Source organism: Callorhinus ursinus, unplaced genomic scaffold (genome assembly GCF_003265705.2).
Source record: "Callorhinus ursinus isolate GAN/ISIS: 27379988/994484 unplaced genomic scaffold, GSC_fseal_2.0 scaffold12, whole genome shotgun sequence".
Lineage (NCBI taxonomy): Eukaryota > Metazoa > Chordata > Mammalia > Carnivora > Otariidae > Callorhinus > Callorhinus ursinus.
Genome location: NW_027397074.1, coordinates 6023082 through 6045286, shown reverse-complemented (window position 1 = coordinate 6045286; position 22205 = coordinate 6023082). Strand labels below are relative to the sequence as shown.

The following is a 22205-nucleotide window of genomic DNA, read 5'->3' as shown; positions in this document are numbered from 1 at the left end:
GGTCCTTGCTGATTGGTCGGGGCCACGGGTCCTGCTTCTCAAGCTCACCAGTGCTTTTTGTCTTCTGCAGGTGCACAGCTTTAAGGGCTACTGGGAAAAACTGAACTCCAACCTGGAATACATTAAGTACTCCAAGCCACACTTGCTCTATAACAACAGCATGGTCCAGAGAGAATGGCATAGCCTGATCTCAGAAGAGGTTTGTGTGGATTCATAAGAATAAAGCAAGAAGCAAAAGTATAGTGCATCAGATGAGGTGATGCCCTTACGTCCTAAGGCTGGCTTCAATTTACCGCACTCTCCCTAACCGCCAGGCCCTTTTGCGTTGTTGCAAGAAGACCACAGTGCATCTCTGATCTGTCTTCTCTTGAGGAGGAAAATCAAGTGCACAGAGGTTAAGGGGCACACGCAGCATGTTCAGAGTAGAAGTGAGATTAACATCCCGGTCTTTCCTGTGTTCTTGCGTTGCTTGCATAGTTAAAAATTGATTTGGAAAACCTAAGTGTTCCCAAATTAGTGGTTACTAGGGGTTATGGATAGTTGAAAGGAGTGGCTGGGACTGCAACACGAGGGAGCACAAGGGAGGGCAACATAAGGGAGATCTTTGGGGGGATGGAGCAGTTCTGTATCTTGATCGTGGTACATGAATGTACATCCGTGATGAAATGACGTAGGACTATACACTCATTCTAGCAATATCCATCTCCTGATTTTGGTATTGCACTATAGTCCTTTATATAAGATAAAAACGGGGGGTGGAGGGTGAAGCGCACATGAGATCACTCTGTAGCATCGTATGTAGTCGTAGTGTTACTGTACATAACACAACACTGTCTAGTTGATTTGCAACTTCCTCTACATCTATAATCATTTCAGCCTAAAATGCTTTTTTAACTAATTTTTAAGAACGTAAGTGTTTTGAGTACCTGGAAAGTATATTTCTTTTTTCTGAAACTCTTTACTATATCGCATTATGTCCTTGGTGTGAAAAATGGCACCCACAAAACCTCTACCTTCCACACCTCTGACATGTTCTCCCTTCTAGAAAACAGGAAGAAGAAGGTCCATGGTGTATGTGAGGAATATTCTTGATAATGCAATGAAGTAAGTAAAATTAGGGATTAGTGTACCTATTAGATGGCTGTTTTTTGCAAGTACTTTCTTGGATACCTTTCATGGAAGTAGCTTCCTTTTGTTGAGTATCCTCAACAAAATGATGCCGTCGGCTTAATGAATGCAGCCACCTTGGCCCTATTCTCGAGTTTGGTGCTAGAACTTCTAGTGGGAAAATTGTATGTGTTAAACCTTATAGGCTTGCATCCTGAGGCCGGATGAATTAGAAGCGATAAGTGGTAAAGAAAGCCCTTACTAAAGTAGTAAGCACTTAAAGGGGGTAGAGACAGTAGTTTCATTTAAAATGTGTTAGTGGGCTGATGAGCTGGCTCTTATTTTGAAAGCCCATTTTCTGGATAGATGAGTCATCTCAGAGTGCTACAAGTACAGGCCCATTCCAACCCTGCTCTATTTTGTTTCCATTATTTCCAATAACTGAGTGCTGCGATTGTTCTAAGTTATTGTTAGCGCTAAAGGGTTTTGAGATTTTATAATTGCCTAATGTGGCTTTTGCCAAGTTGATTAAAGTGTTTGAGGTTTTCGGCCGCCTGAGAACAGTTTCTGCAGTGGTTTTATGGAGGATGTCTTTGTATGGTATTGTGGCTTTTTTTTTTTTTCATCTTCCTATGTGAATAACGTTGGCTAATTTCTTTGTAGGGTGATTTCTAACCTAGAAGCAAGGAATTTGGGTAAGAAAAGACCTGTAATAAAGCCTTCTGGATTTCAGTCAGCGTTTGGTTTGTAACACGGTGTTTCCTACCCCTGTGGGTTGGCGAGAAAATCACGCTCAGTAGTTCAACGAAGGCAGCACCCTTTAATATCTCCCTGTTAGAGTGACCACCCAGCTCCTTCCATGTCTGTCTTGGCACCGGGACCTTTAGGGACAGCTGCTGAATGTGCTTTTGCTGGAAGGGTCCCTGAGTGTTGGCCGTCTGGTTTTCATTATTTTTCTTCAGAGCCTTGATCTACTTACCGTGCCCTGTGGCTGTACCCACAGGATGCACTTCGGCAGTTCCCCTGGCTTAGGCCTGCTTTCTTTCCAGCTGTCTGATCATACAGGGGTCTTTCATTTTGGTTAACATTTGGGTACTCCCCGGGCTAGGTCATAGGAGTACAAAGATAGGAGTCTCTGGGTAAGCAGTGTGGTTATGGGGGAAGAGCATGGGCTTGGAGCCAGACAGAACTTGGCTTCAATTCCAGTCCAGCCTCATGTTAACAGTGTGCTCTTGGGCAAGCCATGTGTTCACTTCATGCATTAGCCTTTTCAGGGCAAGGTGAGGAGGAAAGTGAGAGCAAATGGGGAGATGTGTATAGCGCCTTGTACAGCGCTTTGTGCACGAGATACCTCAGATGACTGCTTTGTCCGTAACGTGTGAGGAAGAAATGCTAACATGCTGTTTCTAAACCAGGTGACGGGTGTTCTAGAACCACAGTGTGTGTGGGGGGAGTTGCGTCAGGAGTGGGGATGGTTGGGAAGAGAGGGAGCTTAGAAAAGGCTTGCCAGAGGGAGTGACATCCGAGGTAAGTCTTGATAAATACCCTACAGGATAAAACTGGGGGAAGAGAAGGCTAAGCGAATCCAGGTACAAGCTTTTTGTGGTTTTTGTCACTGGAACCCTTTCAGGCCTCATAAAGACCAGCCTCCACTTAAAAAGCTGTTATTTTTATATCCCACGTTTGTTTTATAGGCTTGGATGTCTAGGTGTATGCTGGGTGACCCTAATGGAAATGATTTTATACAGTGCATTGTGGGACATCCTGCAGCTGTGCACACAGATCATGTGAACCAGGACAGTGAACTTGTCATCCAGCCCAGGGCGACAGAGCCTGTGCTCACTGAGCAATCCGGAGCGAACCAGCCTCCGGCTGTGTTTCCAGGCCGTCCATGCCCGGATCCAGGGGTTCTCCTGCTAGCGGCAGGCAGGAGTCCTGCCCTGCAGCCGGGGTGTGAATGTGCCTGGCTCAGGCTTGCCCTTCTTGCCTAGCTAGAAAGTTTGCAGTATGGGAAATGTTGCCAGTTGTCAAGGTTTTTGTTGTGTCCATCACTCCTCTGCCCCTGTTGGAGCTCCGACTTCTGTAATTCCGCCGTTTGCATCCTGTGGCCAGTCATTCTCTCTGCGTGCACTTTGGAAACTTGTCCCTTCCTCTCACATGCTTGGCTTGCACTAGCACCCTAGGAAGAATGTCATCACTAACAGAAACAGAACAATCTGGATGAAATTCAGGGCTGTTGGTGTCCAGTTTTGAATTGCTTCATCTTAATCAGAAAGCTCGTGCGGGACCCAGGTAGGATTTATCCCAAGGGCGCAAGAGGCACCTGTGCCGTCCCACACAGTGTCATCAGCCCGCTGACCAGGGCAGCTCTGCTCTCTTGCCAGGTGCGGGCCTCAGCTGCTCTAGGAGAGGGGGCACAGGGCACGCAGGTGTAGTTAGAGCAGTGTTAGGGCCCATCTTGCAACAAGATTGTGTGTGTCTGCCCCTCCAGTCTGCTGGTATAGTGCAAATCATGGCGGAGAAAGTGCCATCCGATTTAACCTTACACGTCACTTTTCCATCTTCAACTGGTTACCTTTTTAGTCGGATACCTTGTGTCAGTCAGAATTATTTGCTACAGTAATTGACAGGTCCCCTCAGTTCAGTGACTCCCAAAGTCACTAAACTATAGGGGGTCACAAGGAAGGCAGGCATGCGGTCCTTCCACCAGGTCCCTGTCACAGAGTTTATGGCCCCCTTGGGGTTAAGAGAGGGCCCAAGTGTCTCTAACTCCAGTGAAGCAGAGGTTCTTAGATGGTGGTGAGCTTTCATGTTGAAGAGAATTCAAAGCCAGAGCCTACTGGTGTTGGGAAATGTGTGCCTTGTTTTCTTTCTTTCCTGGTCTGTTAGAGTAGAGCTCTGTGTGTATCACCTGGGTGATAAGTTCGGCTTTCAGGAATAGGTCACACATCTAATGAAAAATTTCATCCTATCAGCAAAATGGTCTGTTTTCTCAATAACTCAGAGAAGGGAAACCCAGGCTGATTTCTCTTCTTCTAGCCCATTTCCCAAAAACCACTCTTCTTGACTATTGTTTTGTTTAATTTCAGAGCCAAGATTAACACCCCTCTTCCGGGAGGAAGACAACCCCCAGAGGCTGCTGATGGGACTGGTAAGTGGCCTGGGGGCCATTTGGGTGCTGCGAAACGATGGGATCCAAGAAAAGGGTAAAGAGCTAGATTGTGCTGCTCATGCTGACCTTATTTTTCACTCATTCTTTTAACACATAGCTGTTACCAGCCACTTGTAGGCCCTGTGTGCTCAATGTAAGCACCACAGATAGATTTCTGCACTTTTAGAATTTAGTGGGGGAGACATATAAATCAGTCACCGCCCAAAACCTCTAATTACAAAACATCATAAGGAAATGTACAGCATTCAGTGTTTAAAACAAGGAACGAACAGGGTCTCTGTGGCATATGTATTTGGGGTTTAAAATACAATAGAATGAAGTATCATTTCTCAAGAAATCCTACTACTAGGAAGACCAAAGAGAGAGAAATCAAAATAAATGAATGGAAGAGAACCGATAAATAAATCCAAAATCTATTTCTTTACAAAAACTGATTAAAGAGACATCTGGAAAGTCTAGTAAAATATCTTTAATCCTGTGCAGGTTTAGGAATGGGATAATCTATTACCTTAAATATGGAAAGTTTTAAAATGTGAGAAAAACATGTGTAAATGCATATTCACGCATTTGAAAATTCCAGTTAAAAGTTTCCTTGAGAAATAGAAATACCAAACTTGAGCCAAGAAGAAATAAAAATCCTTGAAAACATAATAACCATAAAATAATTTGAAAAACTTGTCAAAGATTATCCCCAGGAGCGCCTGGTTAAGTGTCCAGCTCTTGATTTCTGCTCAGGGCATGTTCTCAGTGTCCTGAGGTTAAGCCCCATGTTGAGCTCCACACTGGGTATGGAGTCTGCTTAAGATTCTCTCTCTCCTTATCCCTCTACCCACCCCCCCCACACATGCACTCACTCTCTCTCTCTAAAAAAAAAAAGATTATCTCCAAAAAAGGCACCAAATTATTTAATGAGTTAGTTCTTTCAAACTTTTAAGGATCAGGTCATACCCATACTATGTAAAGTATTTTTTGAAAAAAAGATGGGAAGCTTCTCAATCACTTTAAAAAACTAACATAACCCTAAAACCAAAATCTAATGACTTTTACTTTCATTTATTAACATAGATACTACAAGCTTAATCAAAATATTTTCCAGTGGTCCATTTGAAAAAATACAACATGGCCAAGTGGCCTTTTTTCCAAGAAGGCTTGTCATTAGCAAATGTATTAATGTAGTTCATCATATCACTAGGTCAAAGAGGGGGAAAAAAGATCATCTCTATAGGTGCTTAAAATTGATAAAAGTAAAATTCCACTCCTGGAATACACCAAATCAATAAGACAAAAATATTCTAATACTGATAGCTAACATCTTTTTAAATCAAATGTTGGGGTCATTCTTATTAATATCAGAAAGAAGTGGGGTGCGTGGGTGGCACAGTCGGTTTAACGTCCAACTCTCGATTTTGGCTCGGGTTGTGATCTCAAGGTCATGGGATCGAGCTCCCTGTCGGGCTCTGCGCTGAGCATGGAGCCTGCTTAAGATTCTCTCTCTCCCTCTCCCCCACTCCTGCCCCATGCACGTACTCTCTCTGTCAAAAAACAAAAAATAAGTTACAGATTCTTGCTATTTTCACTAAAATTTTACGTTCTGGAAATTCTATACAGTGCAATAAGAAACAAAAGTAAAAGAAGATGCTGTGATTTTCCAGTGCAACAAACAAACAAAATAATCACCAGCGGAAATGGAAAGTATTAAGGAACAAGTTAATAAGCTGGTGATTCTAAATTTACTTTCTTTTTTATTAGGATTAACCAGTTAGAAAAATTAATGAAAAACATTATTCCATTTCCAAATCCTTAGCATCTAGGTTTAATAAAACTATAACAAAAAAGCCAATGAAGTTTCTCTGACAGTTGACCAGGTGACTCACTTGACAAAAAGGAGTGGAGCTGACATTACTAGATAGCTAAGTATGTTATTGATCTACAGTAACTGAAACAATATGGTGCCTGTACAAAATAAACAGGAGACTGACAGGAGACACTAGTTTAAATTTGAATCTTTAGTGTATGATAAAATTAGGCATTTAAAAAAAATCACTGGAAAGAAATAATTTTTAATCGATCAATGGCTGCCTATTTGCAAAAGACAGTTGGAGTCCTCCCATCCCAAATACCACCACCTTATGCCGTAAACCAATAGAAATATTGGATAGATTAAGGAATGTAATATAAAAAATTGTGTGTGTTTGCTTGCCTATGAAATTGTCAAAAATTTAAAAATCACACTAGCAAAGTTCAGCATACGGGGAATCGGGCAGTCTCATGCAATGCAGTTGAAAACTAGTATAACCATGCGGGAGGCATTTCTGCAGTGTCTCTGTAAACCTTAAGTTCGTGACGCACCAAGTTCCATTTCTAGGAATTTAGCTTGAGAAAATAATTGGGGGTATGGCAAACAAGTCATGTATAAGGGTTTTTTTTAGTTCTATTCACAGTCGTAGAAGAAGTATCCCATATGTGTAAGAGGAGAATAAATAATTCAGTTCTAGTACTTTCTCCTAAAATTGAATACTGTGCAGCCATTTACAACCAGTGTGGTAAAGAGTATTGAATGACATAAACTATTACATGAAAAAAAAAAAGCAAATTAGAAAACATTGGAATGAGTGTGCACACTAGAGAAAAGGAAAATAAAAAATCCAAAATGTTAACACAGACAATAGGATTATGGGTGATTTAAATTTTCATCTTTATGGTTGTCGTAGAAAAATTGAAAAGCACAAAAAAGCATGCAAGAATCTTTTTTTAAAAATTTAGAAATTTTAAGTCTAATTAATTAACACGTGGCCCGGAGTGCCATGGGCTAAGTTTTGCTCAGGGTGTCATATATGTAAATCTGCTGACATAATATGTGTGCATATGATATCAATTGTACAACTCCCATGGTGTTCATTGGTGCAAAAATCTCTAGCGAGGCTGGCCTCCAACTGAGGAGGACATTTAGGCCAAAGAGGGAGAAAGGAGAAGGAGTCAAAAGAGCAAAAGGCGGGGAGGGCTGGGATGCTACACGGATTGGTGAGCTCCAAGAAAGATGAGAACAGAGTAGATATACAAGTCTGTTCAGAGGTGATAGAATCAATAATTTCATTACTTTTGCATGTCAGGGCGCTGTGTTCAATGTCTAGAGCCACTGCACAGAGGGAGGTACCTGATGCATTTCGTTTTTACTGCTGCCTCTATCCTTCCAAATGCCCCAAAGCATGCCTCTCCCCACGACACCCCACCCCCCTCAACCCTCCACCCCCACCCCCACCCCGCATCAACACAGTCACTCCATGATTACAGTTGTTCCTGTTAGTTCTCCAGGTCTGGGAGCAATAGACTTCCACCTTTGACTTCTAAGTTAGTGGCTTCCTTCAGCTTCTTTGGCGAATTCTCATCAGGGGTGGGAATCTGACTCTTGGCTGCTCACTGGGCTCTGGGTGAATCATCAGCAGTTCCTCGTGAGGAACGTTGGTGTCCCTGATTTATGCCCATTAAAGTAGTAACACTGTGGGTTGTACATTTCCGCCAATGGGATCTTCAGGTCCAGTATTTTTTGTGTTGGTAAAGAGTGTTAATAAATGGATCTTGTTTCAACCTGTAGCAGGTGTGAGTGGGTAGGTTGTGACTTATCTAATCCATGTCCTTGTTTTCAGATGGTGTCTGAGCTAAAAGACCATCTTTTGAGACACCTACAGGGTGTAGAAAAGAAGAAAATTGAACAGATGGTTCTGGACTACATTTCGAAACTGGTTGGTTTTGCTTTTTTATTCTCTATCCTGCCACCCCCCGCTCCCCCAGTATGTAGCTCCCAGTTGGCGGTTCAGTATATTTTTCAGATTAGACTTTTGCAGATTTTCTGTCCTTAAACCGGTATATTTGGTGCTGTAGATTGAAAAAAGGGAAAAAAGAACAAAAAAACCAAGGAGGACTTGGTTATGAAAGTGGTTTATTTTACTCCCTTCAAATAGTGATTTATAGGTTCATGGAAGTATAGAACAATGATGAACTTAGTATGGTTGCCAAATGTTCACATGTCATCTTGGCATCTTCTAGCATCTTATTAAACCATAGGTAATGATTTCTGTACATGGAGGTTTATGAAGACATGAGAGAACTTGAACTTAAATTCTTAATGAGTGCCAACAGCCCAGTTAGGCCAGATTCTAGCTCAGTTGTACAAATACTACCACATTCGAGTCTGCTGGTGGGATTGGTAGCCCATCTACCTGGTAGCCACCCATTGAAATTGTGTGATTCCAATTAATAACACCAGTCCATGTGTAAATGGAAGTGATAATGGCTACACCAAATTTTGAGGCGGTCTTGAGTCTCTCAGAAAGCATATGGAGTTGAGGCCTGACCCTACTTAGAATCTAGAAGTAATGTGCTAGACAAATTCTTATTTAAATTCACAGAAAGAGAAAGAACACTCCATTTCTCCAAGTTTGGGTAAGACCAGTATGCAAATGATCAGTTGTGTGAACATATATTTTTGCATTGAACTCTGGAAGATTAAACGTATTTGATATGGCCCTGATTGAATTTCATGTTTAATTTTAAAATTTTCTGCCTTTATTGTAGTCATTAGTGTCTGTTTTTAAATATCTTTGAATTTCACAAGTTTTAATAAATTAGGAGAGGTTGGCATTCTCATATATTGATATTTACAAGCAAGGCATTGAACCTTTTCTTTTTTGGCATTGACTCTTTCTTAAATAATAATTCTTTCTGGTAGAACTGTATCAAGGAGCTCACTTTATGAATGTGGCTTTGATCCTCCCCATGCTGGTATTAACTTGCTTTCTTTGTCCTTTAATAACACAACTATTTAACATGTCCATCTATCATCTCTCTTTCTGTTGACTTTAAATTTCACCTTCCAAAGTATTAAGCGTTTTTGTTCAAGCATCATTCTTCCTAATCATATAGAAGTTTTAACACTAGGCTGTTAACAACCACTGGAACCGATAGGACCAGAAGTGGTAGGGATGTAGCCTAGGCAAACGCAGTACCCCTAACTTTCCAACTCGGCAGTCACCGACTTCCCAGCAGACCTTCCTGCTCCTGCAAACAGCCATGTCTCCCAGGCCCCTCAGGAGGGCGGCCGATGGGGCTTTCTAAAACAAACGGAGGAAGTTGCTGCGGAACCAGACTATATCTTGCTTACGGGTCATCTTACCTGACTTCAGCCAAAGAGACACTGAGAATCTGTGTCATTGAGAATGAACTGTTTTTATCTGTGCCCATATGGAGATCCGTTCCGATTGGCGCCCTGTCCTTCGCCTCTAGGTGCAGGGCGTGGGATTCGTGGTGGATCCCAGCCCCATGGAGACTGCTCTGTTGCTGACAAACCAGTCAAATGTCTGACCTGGACTTGAAACCGGTCATACTCCACAGTCGATGCTCAGGACCTCTATCTTGTTCTGTGCCTCTCTTCTTCCCACTGTCAGCTGTTGGCCTTTGTCATATAACAGGCCTAGAGCAAATCCAGTTGTACTTGACCTTCACTGATGGCAGAGGGCCTGTGACTGAGGGCCTGTTAACGGGGCTGGAGAAGCTCAGCGGGGGCACTGGCTGTGTAGACAGAAGGGGCTCTGTTAGACTCTGGTGCACATTTTCAGTCTTTTCCATTTTGGATTCCAGTGTGTCAGCATTGCCTGCAGAAAGGCTGGTTCTGTGTCCCGGCCCAGGCTAACTACCAGCTGCCCTGAACAGGCCTGTCAGGCCTGCAGAGGGCTCGCTGTAGGGACCCCCCAAGGGAGAGGGTATGGGCGAAGGGTAACAGACTGTCTTTATCCTCCAGCTGGATCTCATTTGCCAAATCCTGGAGACCAGCTGGAGGAAACATCATCTTCACCCCTCCGTTCTCCACTTGTACGCAAGTATTTCTCCTCTCCCTTATCAGGGTGTATAAAGAGCTAAAACAACTCTAATTGCTGCCTGTTGTGGCAAAGCTTTTGTGGCACTTAACAACTGAAAGCAGTTGTCACCAGCCCTGACGCTGTCTTAGTTCTGTACTCAGCATTTAAAGGAACCGCCCTGTGGCTTCACCACACTCTTTCCCTGGCATGTGGTTGATGAGGACGGAGGGGCGTGTGAGCTCAGGACGGCCAGGAAGGGGAATTTGAGTTAATGCGATCGATCATTTATGTGCCCACTGTCTGGTTAGATTCTCGGCCTTAGGCTGATGGTCTCCATCATACTTATGAGGCTTCACAGTGAGCATGGATTCCATCTCTGTGTGATACGCAGAGCCACTGCTCAGACAAATGGGAGTTTTAGGGATGAACCCCTTGGCTGACGGCGGCTCTGTCGTTTTACCCAGCAGCAGGCGGGCCAGTGCTGCTGAATTTACAGTCTTCCACATCATGACCAGGATTCTGAAAGCGACTACGAGTTTGTTTTTACCTCTGCCTCCTGGTAAGTCTTGGCTCTTTTGTCCTTTGTTGTAAAACATTTGTTCTTTCTTCTTCACGTGGTCCCCGGGCCTTACACATTTAAGGATGAGACGACCTGTGTCTGAGAACTTGTGCGTCTGGGGTCACTTTGAGAGATGGGCCTGACATTGTTCTCTGCAGACCAGATGTCCCCCGATTATTAAATTCTGCTGTGGCTCGTCACTGACTTTAGGGAGCCGAGGCTGGTCCCCATGCGGCTCGCTAGGATACCTGGAAACAGTGGAGCTGATGCAGGGAGATCTTTCTCTGATGTCTTCAGGCTTAGTTTATCTGATTGAGAAAGTTAACACTCAGGAGGAAGTGGGTCTGGCTGGGTGTCAGAAAATAGCTGATTTTTACGTGCTTGGAAGCTAAAAATCGCCCTGAGGATTTTGAAACAGGACCAAGTCAGGCCTCAAAACACCCTTGGCCCATGTGTATGCAGTCATTCATTTAATTGGTCATTTGTTCACTCAAACAACCATTTGTTGATTTTTTTTATTACATTCCATGTGCCGTGCTAGAAATTGGAGCAGTTGCAAAAATTAACAGAAGTCTAGTTGGGAACATGTATTAATTATAAGAAGCAAATAAGCTCCTGTCTGCCTTGTATTCATTACATATGTGTTCTGATGAGTGTTAAGCTTTATGGTAACTGTCACTACATAATGTTTATCAGCCAGTTTAATTTAATTTATTTATATATATACATCTATTGCATCAGCTATCAGTAATTCATTCCTTTACTCTTTCATTTTAAGCCAATATGTAGATGGTGCCCGTTTTGTGCCAGTTGCTGTAAGTACTTTACATAAATAAGCACATTTAGTTTTCCTAACAGTCCTAAATGGTAGGAGCTTAAAATGAACCACATTAAATTGTCAATATCCAACCAGTTTTTGACTAAAAAAAAAAAAAAAGGCACTTTCATATGGCTCCACTTTAATATTATTCTCATTTTATTGACGGTGAAACTGAGGCACAGAAAGTTTATGTAACTTGCCTGAAGGTCACACAGTGATTAGGCAACAGAGCCAGTATTTAAATCCAGGAAGTCTGGCTCCAAAATCTGTTCTTTTAATGACTATTCTGTGCTGCCTCTTGAATTTTATATTCCATTTGAATTAGTTGATGCCAAAACATTGACTGTTTATGGGCCCAGAAATCCCCATAGCACGTCCTGGCTTGTCTGCATTTGTGATACATCTGACTCAGTTTGGAGTCCTTCATGCTTTCTCTGTCCACACACCTCATCTTATAAGACATGAGGGTACTGGAGGGCACAAGGAGTTTCTTTGGTTTATAGGAATCTGACAGTGACCATTCATGAGGAGAATAGAGGACTTTAAATTATCCCAATAGAATAGGAATTTCCAGGTGCCCTCTAGACAGAGTGAAGGGATTTCATGAAAACTATATATGACTTTCTGGCTTCAACTCTTAATCATCAACACAAAAGACTTGGTAGAGGATTCGGTTGACACTTTCAGGTTTGTTCACCATGGATGTTCAAGCCCCATTTGTAAATAAATGAAAGTGACTTATTAGGGACAATTTTATACCCAGGAGACCATAAAACTCTACTTCCTAGGAAGCATCACACTCCTTCCCAGGGGTATGTAAGGAGGGAAAACATGGAAAAACATTATCCATAGTGATTGAGAATTATTATGAGTAGACTTACTGGTTTGTGTCCATGGGTCAAGTATCTCTGTCTGTTTCTCTTAAACATTGGTTTCCCTCATGTGACATGGAAAGTGGCACTGGGTCACGTGGGTGTGCACATGTGTGGGTAAATACAGGGTGTTTTCTCATGTACTTTTGTATGTGTGCTTGCTTTCCAAGCCTGCTGGACTAGTGAGAACTGTTTGATTTTCAAGTGTCGGAAACTTGCAACCCAACTGGTTAAAGAATAAAGGGAATGAGGGCCACAAAAGGGAGTCACAGTGTGGAGCTGGGGCAGTTGTAATTTAAATGGGACCTGTGTTCCCCTCACGGGCTAGCGGAGGCCAGGAGCCCTGGAGGATGAGGATTAGAGTTGGCTGGAACAGCTCTGTTTTGGAACTGATGCCCACTTTTAGCCAATTTGTTCTGTTGCCTGGAGCTGACATGCAGAGGAAGCCAAGAGCAGACTGTTGGATGTGGGGCTGTGCTGTGGAGATAGAGGAGGAAGGGCCGTCGGGGATCTTTAAGGCATGGATGCAGGGCTGCAGGAGGGATTTCGAATCCAGGAAATCTATAGGAACCTTTAATAAACTTTTCTTCAGAACGAATTTCATAACTTTTTTTAATCTTGGGAAGAATGTCCAAATCCATTTGAAAACTCTCATGTGGGCGCCTGGGTGGCTCAGTTGGTTGGGCGACTGCCTTCGGCTCAGGTCATGATCCTGGAGTCCTGGGATCGAGTCCCGCATCGGGCTCCCTGCTCGGCGGGGAGTCTGCTTCTCCCTTGGACCCTCCGCCCTCTCATGCTCTCTCTCTCATTCTGTCTCTCACATAAATAAATAAAATCTTTAAAAAAAAAAAAAAGAAACTCATGTTGTTGATTAGTTAGTAAAATCAGAAAATCAGTTTTTTTTTTGGATTGCCAGCGGAGTCATCTTGTTGTCAGCCCCTTAACATCTGCTTGTGGGCAGAGTCTGCACTTTATCTGACCCTTGATGTGGCCAGGACTTAAGCCTCAATCCCTCACTGCTCATGATTCATGTGCTCAGGGAGAGAAAACTCCATGACTGCTCTGAACTCAAGTTCCTGCTCTTTGGGCATCATTTCTTTGTCATGTAAGCGCCTAAAATTAGGCTGTGATCCTTTGTTATTCCCTCTTCACACCTCATCAGCTTCCAAGTCTGGACCTGTGGCCACGTGCTTCCGGTCCTTTCCTTCCTGCTTCACTGTCCACGTCCTCATTACCTCTGGCGCAGGTTCACGCAGTGGCCTCCCAACACATTTGTCTTACGTACCTCCTGTAGCAAACTGTCCGTACTCCAGTCCATTCTTTGCCTGTTGCCATTTTAATACTCCAGGAGTAAAAATCAAATCCTTTTTTCTGTCTTGCTCAGTGTCCCTCCCCAAAGCCTACTAAATGAGAAATTCCTCGCTGTCACTCACCATTCAGTCCGTGTCGTGTGCACTCAGAGCACCCTGCACTTTTCCCTTCATAGAACTGGCCATTTTTTAAAAAAGATTTTATTTATTTTGAGAGAGAGGGGGAGAGAGAGCATGCAAGCGTGCACAAGCAGGGGGAGGAGCAGAGGGAGAGAGATACTTTCAAACAGACTCCCCGGTGAGCCTGGAACCTGAGGCAGGGCTCAATCCCATGAACCTGAGATCATGAACTGAGCTGAAACCAAGAGTCAGATGCTAAACTGACTGAGCCACCCAGGTGCCCCAAAATGGTCACATCTTTAAGAATGTATATTTTTGTGATTATTTGATTGCCTTCCCATCGGACTGGAAGGTGGATGGGAGCAGCTGTGGGGTCTGTTTTCCTCATTATTGTATACCCAGCTCCTAGTCTGGTGTCTGGAAGGGATTTGTTAAATAAATTCCAACTTTACCTCCTACCATTCCTCTCGTACACCTGATTCCAACTCAGTTGGGTCATGTAGTACTTTCTGAACATGCCCCATACTTTCTCACCTTGGGCCTCTGTTCATATTGTCCCATTAACCCCGCTACCAGTTCCTGGGGCAGGATAATGTCATGGGTAAGAGCCTCAGCTAAGTCCCATAGCCTGCTTTCAACTTCAGCTCGGCCACTTACTAATGATATGATCCTGGGCAACTTTCTTAGCTCCTGTGAATCTTGGTTTCCCCAATGATAAAATGGGAATCAGGTGGTTCCCACCTCATGGTGTTGAGGATCAAATTAGCCAATGCATAGATTGAAGGCCTCAGTACGTGTTTGTTAATGGTCGCTGTTGTTCGGCCATGTGCTAGGCTCTTCATAGACCTAGGGTTAGTTCTCCAAGCAGCCATGTGGGAAAGCTACCGGTGGCTTCATGCTAGGGATGAAGAAAGGGAGGCACACAAAGGCTACTTACCTGTGGTTAGTAAGTAACACAGGAGGATTCTAGGATAGGTCTACTCATGACAAGGTGGTTTTTTTCTACTGTCTCCACTCGGTGTATCCTCTGGCCTCCTTGCCACCCCCAGGAATTGCATTTACTCTTCAAAGCTCCGCTCATGTGCTGTCTTTTCCAAGAGGGCTTTTCTCCTTCTCTCCTGGACTGATATCTTCTTCTCCCATGGATGTTGCTTTTATTATTTATTATTAATTGTGTGCTTAGAACTCTCGGTTTCTAAGGGTTTGAGTAACCCTCCCCACAAGACTTAGGTTTGAGGGAGTTGCCTTCCTCTCTGTTGAATTCCTATAGATTTGCTATCTGACCATATTATTTAAATTTTTCTTTTTTTATAATTTAGTTCAAGTAGACCCCAAAAGCCTTTCTTTAGGGCCTACACAGAGGTCGGGCACATAGACTGTCCCCTACCAGTTCAAAATTTTTCCGTGTTGGCAAAGTGGTCCCTATCTGTCAGCCTTTCAGCCTGGGCATCTGGCGTTTGAGGCTCTTAACTGTTCTCTTTTGCCATACCACTGCAGAATTGCAAACCTATTAAACTGTAAAACTGTTTTTCATCGAGCAGGCCCTGCCCTCTTTTTGTCTTTTTGCCTAGGAAGGGACGCACACGCTTGTTGGGAACTCCTATCTACCCAGCACACTACTTAGGTTAACACAAAGCAGGAGACTCGGACCGTGTCTTCAAGCAGCGTTTATTAGACTCTCGGTGCCAAGGCGCTGAGCTAAGGGCTTTAGTAACATCATTGAATTCGCTCCCTCTAGGAGCCTGGAGATGCTGGCTGACCCTGTTTACCCTCCCAATCTCTTGCCTAGGTTTTCACACTCTGCACACGCTCCTCGGCGTGCACTGTCTCCCTTTGCATAACCTGCTGCATTACATTGATGATGGGGTGTTGCTTCTCACCGAAACGGCTGTCACAAGGCTCATGAAAGGTAAGAGGCTCCGAGTTTGCCACAGTGCCTGCCCAGCCCTGAGCGCCATCAGGACGGGCTTGGTGGCGTACAACCCGTGTGGTCTCACAGGGCCCTTGTGCACTCAGGGCCGCCCCATGCTCGGGGTAATGCTCCACATTAAATCTTGAAATCCTTAGTATTGAAACAAGGGGATCCTCATTTGCCTTTTGCAATGGACTCTGCAAATTATGCCGCTTGTCCTGCTGAGTACAGTTCATTTCCTGTAGCCAGGCTTTGGGCTAATTTGAAGTGCCTCAGACCTTCAAGAGGCCCCAGAGGGCTTCTCGATCCACATACAGCTATTACATTCCTTCTCTGTACACGAGGGCACTTGAGGATAGGAGACTCTGAAGGCTTGTTTCTCAAGAAAATGTCATGAAATGGCTTACTTTCAGCTGATTAACTCTGTCATCGCAGACTTAGACTGGAAATGCAAGAGAGACTGAGAGATGCAGTGCTCATGTGAATCTGAACTTGAAGGTCTCCAGTGTAACCACTTGCTGAAATTATTCGTTGTGGTATTTTATAGACGAGTTTTGTTAATATATGTTAAAGTATTTGCCGTTCCCCAAGGTGCCTTCTGTTTTCACTTCGTAAAATTGTTTTGTGAATGGAAGCCTGTTACAGCACCATGTTCCATGCCATATAGAAACTGCTTCATTAAGAGAAAGCCCTTGTATTCAGACAACAAACCAAAATTTTCAAGGTATTGTCAGACTTCAGCTTGAGAATCCAGGGTGGGGAATGTGTCTTATCAGAATGAACCACTGAAGTATTATTATTAGCTTGCTCACATATTAAAATGGAGATTTGTTTTATTTGCCAATCTAACTTTTTTGTAGATCTGGACAACTCAGAGAAAAATGAAAAACTAAAATTCAGCATCATTGTGCGGCTTCCTCCGGTAATCCTTAATTATATTTTATTCTCTCCATAAGCCTTGGTACGAACCTCCTTCAGTTCCTTCTTGCAAAGGGAGCATTTACTTGTTTTGGGCTAAAGTCAGTTGAATTGTTTTACTTTTCAGTCCTTTCCCAGAAATCCCATCCCTCTTCACGCCCGTTGGCCGTTCCCTGCCGCGCTGACAAAATGCTTGTTCCTCTGGCTTTGTACTGCCTGGCACAGCCTGCCTGAAACACTTAGCCATTTTCCCCTCTTAGGAAACTGCACTAATATTTACATCTATGAGTCTGAGGGGAGGGAGAGGGGAAACAGGTGTTTTTTGGCATTTAAACTGATAAGAAATTTAAATCCAGGTGAGGTCAGAAGGTTCTGGAACTGCATTTCCTCCCACTGCCCTTTCTACCACATTCCCAGGTTGAAGGAGGAACGAGAAACATGACAGAAAGGGTTTGCCAGGCACTTCTTGTTTTGATGGGGGATGTTGGCTCTCGGAGTCAGAAATACTATGAAAATATGAAATTCCTCAGCAAGGTCTTCAGAACCTTGGACTCTGCAAACTCCCTGACCCTGCCAGCCCGGGGCCAGCTCTCTGCTCTGTTGACATACCTTGCACCCTTGTATCTCTGGCACGATCCTCCCACGAAGGGATGTCCGCTGCCTTCTGGACCTAATCGTTTTCCTTTGTAACACCCTCTACTCCTCACAGCTTACTGAAGCAAAGGCAAGGATAGAAAACAAAGCATATTTTCCACAGCTAGATCTCTCTGGGGAAGTCTCTGAACATTTAGTTTGTTTTTTTTGTTTTGTTTTGTTTTTCTTTGCCTCAAGCTCTTAGGGAATTAAAATTTTCTGGGCAGGACACTGGGGAGAACAACCTTTTGTTTCCTATCGAGACCTCACTTAGAGTTGCAGGTACCCAGTTTTGAAAAGTAGCAGATGAACTCCGTTTCAGAAAAAGAATTTGGCAACATCAGTGAATAAACTACTTTCCTCAGGGTTGAATTTAAGGGAGTATTTATTCAAAATTCAGAGGCACACCTCATAGGAAATGGCCTTTCTTCAAGGGTCGTTAACCATAAAGGGCCTCTCTTTTAGACTAACCAGCTACTTTGGAATAATCCTTTTTAAATTATAAGTAGGTATAAGGTACATGTACTTAATGCAGTATAAGCTACATTCTCCTCTCTGTACTTTTTCCCATTCTTTTCTTGTTATTATTTACTTAATTTCTTTAGAGTAGTTTTAGGTTCACAGGAAAATTGAGTGCAAGGTCTATAGAGATTTCCCTGTCCACCCTCCTGCCCCTACATGTGCAGAGCCTCCCCTATTACGAGCATCCCCCACCACCGTGGTCCATGTGTTACAACTGACAAACCTGCATTGATGCATCACAATCACCCAAAGTCCATAGTTAACATTAGGGTTCACACTCGGTGTTGTTCATTCTATGCATTTGGACAAACGTATAATGCAATGGATCCATCATTAAGTATTGTACAGAGTAGTTTCACTGCCCTAAAAATCCCGCTCTACATATTTTTCAATTTGCATAATAGCTTATTGGTCAGAAGATCTGCCGACTTTGGGATCATCCTATGAGTTCTAACATCATTTCCCGGAACCATGTGAAGCGACTGCTGCTAAACTATAAGAAACAGGTGAGTCTGCGAGCAAGCACAGCCCCGCTCAATGTTGTTGTTGGATCCTATTTGCCCATTTCATCATCTCCACAGAGACAGCAACTGTAGTTCTCAGCCCCCTTTTTTAAGTTTGTGTTTGTTTTAGACAATCAGCTAATGCCAGAAGTGGTTTCCCTTTTAGCCCCGGAGTTCTATGATTGACAAGTCGCCAGGCAGTGTGGAGTTCCTGCCCCTGAACTACTTCATTGAAATACTGACAGATAGAGAATCTTCCAGTCAAGGTAACTTCAGGGCGTTCCTGCTTTTCTGTTGACGCATCAGTCCCTATTCACTTCTGTGGACCCCTTTCTCTCTGGAATACCCCTTCTAAGTAGTCCTTACTGCAGCTAGTTTTAATCAGTAACACACTGATTAATCCTGGAGTACATTACCAAAGGAATAATCACCTTTGAGGTTTTAAGCGGGTGTAAAAGGCTCAAAACCCGTATGGTTGATGCGAATGACCTTTCTTGTGGCTGGGGTAGAATAAATTTTAACAACACATTTTCAGAGTAATGTGTTTTACTAAAATATAAAGTAATTACGATGTCAGTGAGCTGCAGACACAATGTTATTACAGAAGTTCCATGGCTACGCAGTAACTCTTTTCTCCTTATTTTTCCAGCTCTGTATGCTCTTGAAGGACATGACAATGTGGATGCAAAATTTGTAGAGGAAGCAGCTCTGAAACACACCACGATGCTTTTAGGCTTATGAAAGAGAAAATGCAGTTGTATCCGCTCCCAGTATTTTAATCTTGCGCATTAGCTTGACCTCCGTCAAGAGTCCTTTACAATTCTTTAAAATTGGTAACCAAAATCAGAATACATTGTTAAGCCATCTGAATTCCAGTTTGGTACTTGTTCAGACAGAACTAAATTGCTCTACCTCACCCCAGCTTTGAAAAGGAGACAAGCAGTCAAGTGGGGAGGAGGGGCACAACAGTCTGAGAGGGGCGCTGTGTCCTCAGGGATGACTCAGTGGCTTACCTTCCTCATGGCTCCACGGGCCAAAAGCGAGTTTGTATTGCACTCTGAAATAAAATTACGCTTTAAAAAATGCAGGGGACGGTGCTAAGAAAAAAACTAGATGTGTTGTTGAAGGTAACATATGACAAGCAGAAAAATTAGTTACAGAAGCACTCTATTTGGAAAGAGGATACTTTTCAAAGAACTGAATTTGGACCGGGTCAAACCTGCTATTTCCAGTAGAGAATAATTTGTCATACGCAGCAGTGTGTACATAGCGGTATTGAGAGTAGGATTTGTCTTTGTGATTGTTCAGATGGAACTGTACTTTAATATGTTCAAGTTTTTTGTATTTATAAAAGTTTGACTTAGTAATATCTTTTCATTAAAAAAAGAAGAAGAAACACTGAAGGTTTTGGCCTGAGTCTTTCGTTTTTTGAACATAGCCTTTCTATTCCAGCCGGGAATCATGAGTCCGTGAGCATGTTCCCTCTCTGAGGGCCCCCGGGGCACCTAACTAGTTCTCCCACTTTTCTTTTTTCTTCCCTCTCTCTTTTATAGTGACTTCATTCTGACCCATAACGGTAGTCGCTTGCCTGGGGTCAGCCGGTGCCCTTTGCTTTTCTCTCTCCACAGTTTCTCCGGGTGAACTTGTGAAATTGTCATGATTATAAATATCACTAGCTAGTACAATAATTCAACTTCCTTTCTAAAATCATACTTGTGTTCCCAAAATTGCCCTCTCCTACAGAATTTCCCTTTTTGGTCAAATATGTAGTTGTCACAGAGGCTCAAAATCTCAAGATCATTATTTTTCACTCCCTACCCTTTCATACTTGCGTTGTTTCAGTGTCTTTCTGAAGTCCGAGTCATCTGACTTACACTGGGACTGGTTCTGTCGCCCCTCTGCTCATAGCCCTTCGTTATAGGATAAGACCCAAACTCCTTGACATTCAGCGCTTCCTAAATCCCAGCCTTACACAATTCCCTGACATGAACATGCTGTTCCAGCCAGGGCAGTTCGCTGGGCCTTGAACAGTTTTGTCTTACTTCCAAGCCTGGCTTACGCTATTTCCCCCATCTGGAAGCCCCTGCCCACTTATTAAAATCTTACTTGTGTTTAAGGGCCGGATAAACCGGTCCATCTGACAGTGACCCCCCAGCCACGCCAGCACGCAGTGGCTCCTTCTGTATGCACCCGTCGCACAGGCTGTAATACTTAAACATCCATCCCTTTGTGTTAAAGACTTAGGTTTCCATTCTCACGTTGTTCCTACAGGTCTATTTTTTGGATCCCTGATGCACTTACTAATTCCTACAACACAGGAGCTGTGTTTAAGTATGCGGTGTTTCTTTGTATTAACCACACACTGTTACTTATCACAGGCACTTTGCTTTTTAATAACTTTATAAAACAACCAAGTTAGATTCAGGACTAACTTGTAGGCTGAGAATGAGGTTAAATTTCCCTCCATTCTGGCAGGATAGGGGCTTGGAACAGATTTTGTTTCATTTAGCAAAAAAAAAAAAAAGAAGAAGAAGAAGAAGGAATGTGGTATTTCTCACTTCCAGAATTGTGACACAAAATCCATACCTGACACCAATATGAAAAATGGCTTGAACATATTAATGAAGTAAAATTAGTTTTAAAATCCACTTGGGTATTTTCATACATGAGAAAATATAAAAACAGAATTAGGAAAATATGGGTGAAATGCAATAAAATCGGAGTAATGAAGTAAGTGGAACTGGCCTCATTTTCAACTCTGCCACATGCAAAGCTATAAATGTTTTCATTGGAATTTTTAAAAATCTGGAGTCAGAACTTAATCACAGGTTTATTTGTATGTAATGCTGTAAAAAATTTAGATTTATAGGAAAGATAAATTAGGGCATAATTATTTTTGAAGCAAAAGGATTCTTTACTTGTAAAAAGAATGACCATAATATTACTTTTAAAAGGACAAGCTTCCTTACTGCTTTTTACTTGATTTACATTTACCAACATGAACTTCAAATGCAACTGTTTAACAAAGTGAATTATAACCTCTGTGATACTTGGGATATTTTCCTTTTCAAACAATGATTCTATCTTTCTCTTTCAAGTTAATATATTGAACAGTATTTGCTTTTTTCTTCCTCAATAAACAAAGACCACGCTGCCAATTTCTGTACTGCATTGAAAATTGATTTATTTTTTATAGCACCTAGACTACTATGTATTTCTGAAAGGTAGTCAATATATACAGTGAAAAAGAAAAAGATGAACAATACAGAAATATGCTTTGACATAATTGTAGGAAAATTCTATGTCCTACTTAACATCATGTAAAATATAGTAGCTGATGAGTATAAAAGGAAGCCATGTTGTTCTCCGTTGTTGGTCGATTGTGGATACTGCATTTGTCTGTAATTTAGAGCCATTACGCTGGAACTTTCCAGATGGGCATATGAGGCAGCCTGGTTAAAGTGTCTCCTTTAGAAGCTCAGATTGGTTCACATGCTCAGATTTCAATTGGCTTTGTAACAGGTTTCCTTATGTGCCTCATATTGGCCCCCGGTTCACTGGGCTTGAAAGGAGCCAACGCGCCATATGGTTTGGGCAAAGGAAGAGTGGCCTCCGCCTCTGGGATATAGGCATTTGGACGTGGCTCTGCAGTTGTGTAAACACCACTGGGCAACTGGCGGTTATCTGCTACCAAGAACTCCTGCAAAGAATGAATTTTCCTTTTTAGTTCTCTGAAAACTACAGTGAAGTCACTTCATCCTTAGGGCCCAGCAGACACAGCTGGGTCTGAGCAGCCTTAGGCTGTGCTGGCTGATATTTTCCCAAAGGGACAGGAGATTATGGGAATGGCATCACTAAACACACACACACACACACACACACACACACACACACACACACACACA

The 22205-nt window shown here is 42.8% G+C and overlaps 2 protein-coding genes across 11 annotated transcripts in view; one reads left to right on the top strand and one right to left on the bottom strand.

The window, feature by feature from the left end:
- GSAP (gamma-secretase activating protein) overlaps window positions 1–19698 on the top strand; it is a 90348-nt gene extending 70650 nt beyond the window's left edge. For 3 of the 6 annotated variants that reach the window (XM_025872773.2, XM_025872771.2, XM_073898707.1), the window contains 12 exons: window positions 71–199; window positions 1046–1104; window positions 1771–1802; window positions 4197–4258; window positions 7924–8019; window positions 10074–10144; window positions 10596–10690; window positions 15602–15721; window positions 16585–16646; window positions 18202–18303; window positions 18467–18566; window positions 18950–19698. In XM_025872773.2, coding sequence (XP_025728558.1) covers window positions 71–199; window positions 1046–1104; window positions 1771–1802; window positions 4197–4258; window positions 7924–8019; window positions 10074–10144; window positions 10596–10690; window positions 15602–15721; window positions 16585–16646; window positions 18202–18303; window positions 18467–18566; window positions 18950–19041 — 1020 coding nt within the window. In that variant the 3' untranslated portion in view covers window positions 19042–19698. Of the gene's footprint in view, window positions 1–70; window positions 200–1045; window positions 1105–1770; window positions 1803–4196; window positions 4259–7923; window positions 8020–10073; window positions 10145–10595; window positions 10691–15601; window positions 15722–16315; window positions 16449–16584; window positions 16647–18201; window positions 18304–18466; window positions 18567–18949 lie in introns of those variants that run through there. The other 3 variants (XM_025872772.2, XM_073898706.1, XR_003208544.2) reach the window with 3 other exon arrangements.
- Window positions 19699–21445: 1747 nt separating this feature from the next.
- The window catches only part of CCDC146 (coiled-coil domain containing 146), a 123804-nt gene continuing 123044 nt past the window's right edge, over window positions 21446–22205 (bottom strand). For all 5 annotated transcript variants that reach the window (XM_073898702.1, XM_025872770.2, XM_073898703.1 and 2 more), the window contains one exon: window positions 21446–22000. In XM_073898702.1, coding sequence (XP_073754803.1) covers window positions 21797–22000 — 204 coding nt within the window. In that variant the 3' untranslated portion in view covers window positions 21446–21796. The remainder of the gene's footprint in view (window positions 22001–22205) is intronic.